We start from the raw sequence: 6,000 nt of genomic DNA, 5'->3' as shown, positions 1-6,000 counted from the left end.
GCCTGGGGGAAGGTCAGCTGGAGGAGAGAGGGGGACACAGTCAGATAGATACAGTAGATGGATGGATAGATAGATAAGAGAGAGAGAGGGAGGGAGAGAGAGAGGGAGAGAGAGACAGAGAGAGACAGAGAGACAGAGAGAGAGAGAGAGAGAGAGAGAGAGAGAGAGAAAGAAAGAGAGAGAGATGGAAGAGACGTTAGCCGAGTAGGAGTCAGGGTGCTGAGAGGTCTGGGGGTTCGGGTGACATGTAAACATCAGTATAGATCAGGAGAGACAGTCTCCAGGCCGGGCTGTCGTCGCTGGCAGACTGTGGGACTGGTCTCTTCGCCCCTGCTTCTTTCTCCCGTCTCTCTGTCTGGGAAGAGGAGCTTCTCTCACGCCTCTGTTCGGGAAAGGAGCAGTGGGACCCTCTCTCTGAGGAATTCGGAGGATGCAGCCCTTTGCTGTCCTTAGAGTTTAGTCTGCAGAGATTGATAAGATGATCCTTGATCCATGATCCTCCCTCTTGAGCACCTATTGTATTTATATTTTGCTACTCTTGCACTTTGGCGTCAGCACTAGATAATGCTGTCATTTGTTTAGAGGCCAGATGCACCTGTGAGTTCTAGTGAGTAGTAGTACATCGACTATGTACGTTAAATGCAATTATTGTAAGTCGCTTTGGATAAAAGTGTCGGCTAATTGACTGATGTAATCTAACTGCACAATCAGTTGCACATAAATAAAACAGCTGCTTCAGATATCACACTGTAAGAGAAGTCATTGTATTACTACATGGATGTTGACTGACCAGACATTGTTATACTAATGTATGCAGGATATGGTTCGTGCTTAGTGCAGTATTATCTCTGTGCCACTTCATGGCAGGAAGGCGAGTCCAGTATGTGCAGTATTGAAAGAGTAATACTGCAGTAACACTGTTAGAGCACTAGAGGTCAGGCCAAACCCGGTTAGAAAGCCTGCCAGGCAGCACGCCAAGCAAGCCCGTGTCACTGTGCGACTTCCTGTTGTTGTCGCCACTAGGTAGGCAGAGTAAGGCTACAACTGTCTTCCACTATTAACAAGAAGATACAACACAGCTAGAAAGAAGAGAACTCTCTCAGAGAGACGGACAAACTAAAACATTCACCCGTCTACAGCGTTGAGTCAGAGAAGGATGTGTTATTTTGTGTTCCAGGTGTGGAGTTCTTTCTCTGGGGGTTTCCGCTATCATCAGTCCTCAGTCTCCCCTCTCCGCCACGCCAGACTTCATATCTCTAGATTTCATCCTCTGAGTCAACAGTAATTACCAGCTCTCATCCACATCGCCGGGACTCCACCCGGAGATCGCACATATCAAACAAACCTTCCGAGCCCAAACAAGAGAGGCTTTCACAGTATTATAATTGCCACTGGAAACCTATTAGAGGGGATCAGAATTAGGCCTTCAGCATATTAAATGACCTTTCGCGTTCTACCTGCAGCCTCGCAGGCGAGCGGCGTTCACGTTCGTTCTACCTGCAGCCGCGGCGGCCGGTTAGGGATGACATATCGATAATTTTCATCTCTGTTTGGACAGATCTTTCTTAATGGCGGCAAAATGAGGTGAGTTCCCGGTACTGTATGAGGCTAGTGGTATATTGAAGGAAGGTAGGAAGAGGAGAGGCGTGTGTGTGTGTGTGGGGGGGGGAGGGGGGTGTCTCTCATTATATATTAAATGGATTAAGACTTGGTATGTACCATCATCAAAAGTATTATCTCATTACCGGGTTCAGTGAGCGGCGCCCGAACAGAGCAGCGCCGTGATATTAGGCCGCCTCGCCACTTGGGGGACGGGCGCGTTGATTTATGCACAAATAGATTCCACTTCTATTGCGTGGCGGTAATTAGGGATTTGTCAGGAAATCTGACCCTCTTAGGTAGAAATGATTTTGTATAATAAGAACGGCAGGGCACGCACACAGCTCGCCACACATAATTTCACTTGATTATTTATACATCAAAGGGAATCTGTCACGGATGGGGAATAATATTCAAGTAGAGAGAGGATATTAGCGGGAAGAAACAGCAGCAAGTGGCAGACGGGGAGAGAGGAGAGGAGGAGAGGAGGAGAGAGAGGAGGAGGACTGTAGAGAAGGGGAGAGGAGGAGAGGAGTACTGTAGTGGAGAGGAGGTGAGGAGAGGAGGACTGTAGAGAAGGGGAGAGGAGGAGAGGAGGACTGTAGTGGAGAGGAGGTGAGGAGAGGAGGACTGTAGAGAAGGGGAGAGGAGGAGAGGAGTACTGTAGTGGAGAGGAGGTGAGGAGAGGAGGACTGTAGAGAAGGGGAGAGGAGGACTGTAGTGGAGAGGAGGTGAGGAGAGGAGGACTGTAGAGAAGGGGAGAGGAGGAGAGGAGGACTGTAGTGGAGAGGAGGTGAGGAGAGGAGTACTGTAGTGGAGAGGAGGTGAGCAGAGGAGGAGAGGAGTACTGTAGTGGAGAGGAGGTGAGGAGAGGAGTATTGTAGTGGAGAGGAGGTGAGGAGTACTGTAGTGGAGAGGAGGTGAGGAGAGGAGTATTGTAGTGGAGAGGAGGTGAGGAGAGGAGTATTGTAGTGGAGAGGAGGTGAGGAGAGGAGTACTGTAGTGGAGAGGAGGTGAGGAGAGGAGTATTGTAGTGGAGAGGAGGTGAGGAGAGGAGTATTGTAGTGGAGAGGAGGTGAGGAGAGGAGTACTGTAGTGGAGAGGAGGTGAGGAGAGGAGTACTGTAGTGGAAAGGAGGACTGTAGAGAAGGGGAGGAGAGGAGAGGTGGACTGAGGAAGTAGGGGAGGGGAAGAGAAAGAGAAAGGGGGATGAGAGAGGAAGGGATGAGAGGAGAGGAAAGGAGGGGAAACTCCAAACTAAAGCCTGCTTTCTCCTCCAAACACATCAGAGAAAAACACTGGGAATCTTCATAAAGGCCCCCCCCCTTTTTTTTTTTTTTTAAACTTTGCATATAGATTGCCGTGGCATTTACTGCTGTCAAATTTAATTTGTCTTTAATTCTTCATGGTGAGGATGACGAGGCCCCTTGAGTGCTGACAGCCCGTTTCCCCCCTTGGCCCAGGTAGAGGAGGGTGGTGGTGGGGGGGAGGGTGGGGGGGGGGTAGGATCAATAATGTGTCCTTATGAGAAATTACATGTAATGCTATTGAGTATGCATTTGGCCCTTGCAGGGATAAGGGGGCTAATGAAATGCCATTCCTGCCACTAGATGAGGCGGCGCCGGGGCCCGGGGGTGGGGGGCCCGGGGCCGACGGGGGCCTGAGGAAGACGTCCCTACTGGAGGGGAGGAGGAGATGGATCTCTGGACTAATGTGACACGGCGGGCAGAGAGAGCTTCTTCCGTCGTCACCTCGCAAGAGGCAGCCCGCCGCCGTCAACCTCCATGCCAGGGCGTCCGCGCGCCAGAGAACGAACACACACACACACACGCGCACACACACAGGAACCCCCCCACCACCCCCGCCCCCTCCCTCCCTCCCTCTCTCTCTCTGCAGTCGTTTCATTAGTCACCTGAGGGGTGCTGTGGAGACATTTTTAATCCACACACCTCTGAACTTTGAGCTGATTAAGTCACATGGGCTTGGTCAGGGAGATACATCAATGCGCCTGTCAATAGACTTGCACATACGTGCACATATCCTTCTGTCTAATCGTGTTGGGGGGAAAAAGGCGCCATAAAAGCATGTTCTATTCTATAAAACCAACAGCCTGGCTTGATAGCCCGACGTAAAAAGGCCTAAAAAAAAAAGAAGTCTTTGAAGCCAATAATCGCCCTCCTATCCTCCCCAAACCCGCCCCGGCGAGGCCTGCCTTACAGGCAGCGCGGCCTGGGACATGAAGGGCGTCGCTCCCCGGGCTGCGGCAGACATCCGTCTAAATGAATATTGATAACGCTGCGTGGCGTGCGCATGGAGCGCTCGCGGCGCCAGTAAAATGTTTCTTTGGCGGCTTGGGCCCGACGACGTGCGTTGCTCTCGCGTCGTCTGAATGTTTCATGACAGCAGCTACATCATTTAGACACAATTTGTCACCCGGCAGCTGTACGGAGACTTGGGAGAGAGGGCTCAAGCTGCGAGGAGACGCATTAAAAGTTGAAGTTTTGGATTTTTTTCTGGCGTAATTAGAGGGAGGGAGAGAGAGAGACAAGAGGGATGCAGGGTCTCGTTTGACAAGCTGGGGGGGGGGGGAGAAAGACGTTTTCATTTACCGAAACCTCTTCGGAAGCCGGGCGACTGTGGTGGAAGCGAATTACGGGAATAATTATGTTTTGGAAAGTGCCGCTCGGAACTCTGCACGGCAACAATCGCTGATAGAAATTAGGCTAGTCAACGGCAGAAGAGCAGAATTCAGAGTGAATTAAACATCATGCCGCCTTTTCCCGCCGTATCTCTGCTCAAGTCGATCGGGTGAATGGACGTGTCCGGCTGGTTCCCAGCCGCAAACTGCTACCAGCAGCTACTGAACAGAAACTTTCAGTCTAGTCGCAGTTCCTCGGTTCGGCTCTGGCAGTCCGTCTGGGGCCGTTAAACTACATTACCCAGGCATGACAGCAGCTACATCATTTAGACACTCGGGAGCTCTGGAGGTAGAGCGGTCTGTTGGGGATCGCAAAGTCCCCGGTTCGATCCCAGCGGTGTGCCGAAGTGTCCTTGAGCAAGACGCTGAATCCAAAAACATCGCTCAGGTGTGGTACTTTGTACCGTCAGCAAGAAGGTTTCCGGGCCTTTCTGTGCGGTGTTTGCATGGTCTCCCCGTGTTCCTCCATAAAGAATATGAAATATGAAAAACATGCAGAGGAACAGATCGCTGACGCTGTCCGTCCCTGACGAAGACGGACAGGAGCGCTGGGTCGGTCAGCGGGGCGTGTCCCCCTGCGCGCTGCCTACTGTCTCCTCCTTCCCCCTCCCTTGGGGGAAAGGACGTGGGGATGGGTTAAGAGCAGAGAGAAGTTTCATCGGTGGACGCTCCAGACATTTTGCATGTGTGTGTGTGTGTTTTACTGCCTGTCTCACCGTGTGACAAATAAAGATGTTTGTTTGTTTGTTTGTCTCGGAGTCAGTCTCCGCCCCATGTTTCCCATCACTCACGCTGAGGAGGCCTCCCTGGCTCTTGGTGTGGCCGAACACCTTGTCCACGGTGCACTCCGCCAGCGGGTAGGCGCGCTGGCAGCTGAACTTGTCCCCGTTGGTGGGGTGCAGCGCGCTGCAGCGCTTGGCCTGCAGGAGGACGTCGGAGAACAGGAAGAACATCTTCAGCTTGGCCTCCGCCCCTTTGGGAGGCACCGCCCGGAGCCAGCCCTCTCGAATGTACCATCTCCCTGGAGGGAGGGAGGGAGGGAGGGAGGGAGGGTGAGAGAGAGAGAGAGAGAGAGAGAGAGAGAGAGAGAGAGAGAGGATCAGTTAGCATTACATTACAGTGCATTCTGCAGCATTGCAGTCATCCAAAGGAAGCTCAAGTGTCTGCAACCAATCGAGCGACAGAAACACATGACAAACAAGAGATCCTGGCAAGAAAGAGAGGAACCAATAACAAGAGAGAGAGAGCTGGAGAGAGAGAGGGAGGGAGGGAGAGAAAAGAACGAGTCCAGCAGAAACGGATGGAGCAGAAGAACCCGGTAAGAGACGGACTGTCAGACTGATCTCTGGGTGACTGGCAGCCCTGTGAGATGGCTCTCTAAATGAACGGCTGACATTTGTATAGATAAGATGAGTTCCAGGCCGCGCCTCTGGTTTTTATAATTGCCGCGGGCCCTGTGATCACGGCTCCTGTGGACATCCGATAGCCGGCCTGTGAGGATCCACCAGAGCTTTCTGTGAGGAGCGAAGAGGGGTCAGGCGGGAGTCAAATAGCTTTTCTAAAATGCCGTGGGTTTAATATGACGGAAACACTCAAGCGACAGCGTGGGAGTTTCTCAGGGGTTGTGGAGAAACTTGGGAGGGTGGTTTTTAATCTCACCTGCATAGAGTATTTAATCTCCCCTGGATATAGTATTTAATCTC

At 51.9% G+C, this 6,000-nt stretch overlaps 1 protein-coding gene across 1 annotated transcript in view; it reads right to left on the bottom strand.

The window, feature by feature from the left end:
* Nucleotides 1-6,000, bottom strand: part of arhgef39 (Rho guanine nucleotide exchange factor (GEF) 39) — a gene marked incomplete at both ends in the record, with an annotated part of 47,032 nt that overhangs the window by 19,413 nt on the left and 21,619 nt on the right. The window contains 2 exons of the mRNA XM_084447707.1: nt 1-17; nt 5,089-5,318. The exon at nt 1-17 is cut by the window's left edge and continues 72 nt beyond it. Coding sequence (XP_084303833.1) covers nt 1-17; nt 5,089-5,318 — 247 coding nt within the window. The remainder of the gene's footprint in view (nt 18-5,088; nt 5,319-6,000) is intronic.

Source organism: Borostomias antarcticus (assembly GCF_949987555.1).
Source record: "Borostomias antarcticus genome assembly, chromosome: 13".
In the NCBI taxonomy this organism is placed as follows: domain Eukaryota; kingdom Metazoa; phylum Chordata; class Actinopteri; order Stomiiformes; family Stomiidae; genus Borostomias; species Borostomias antarcticus.
This window is presented reverse-complemented; position numbering and strand designations above follow the sequence as displayed.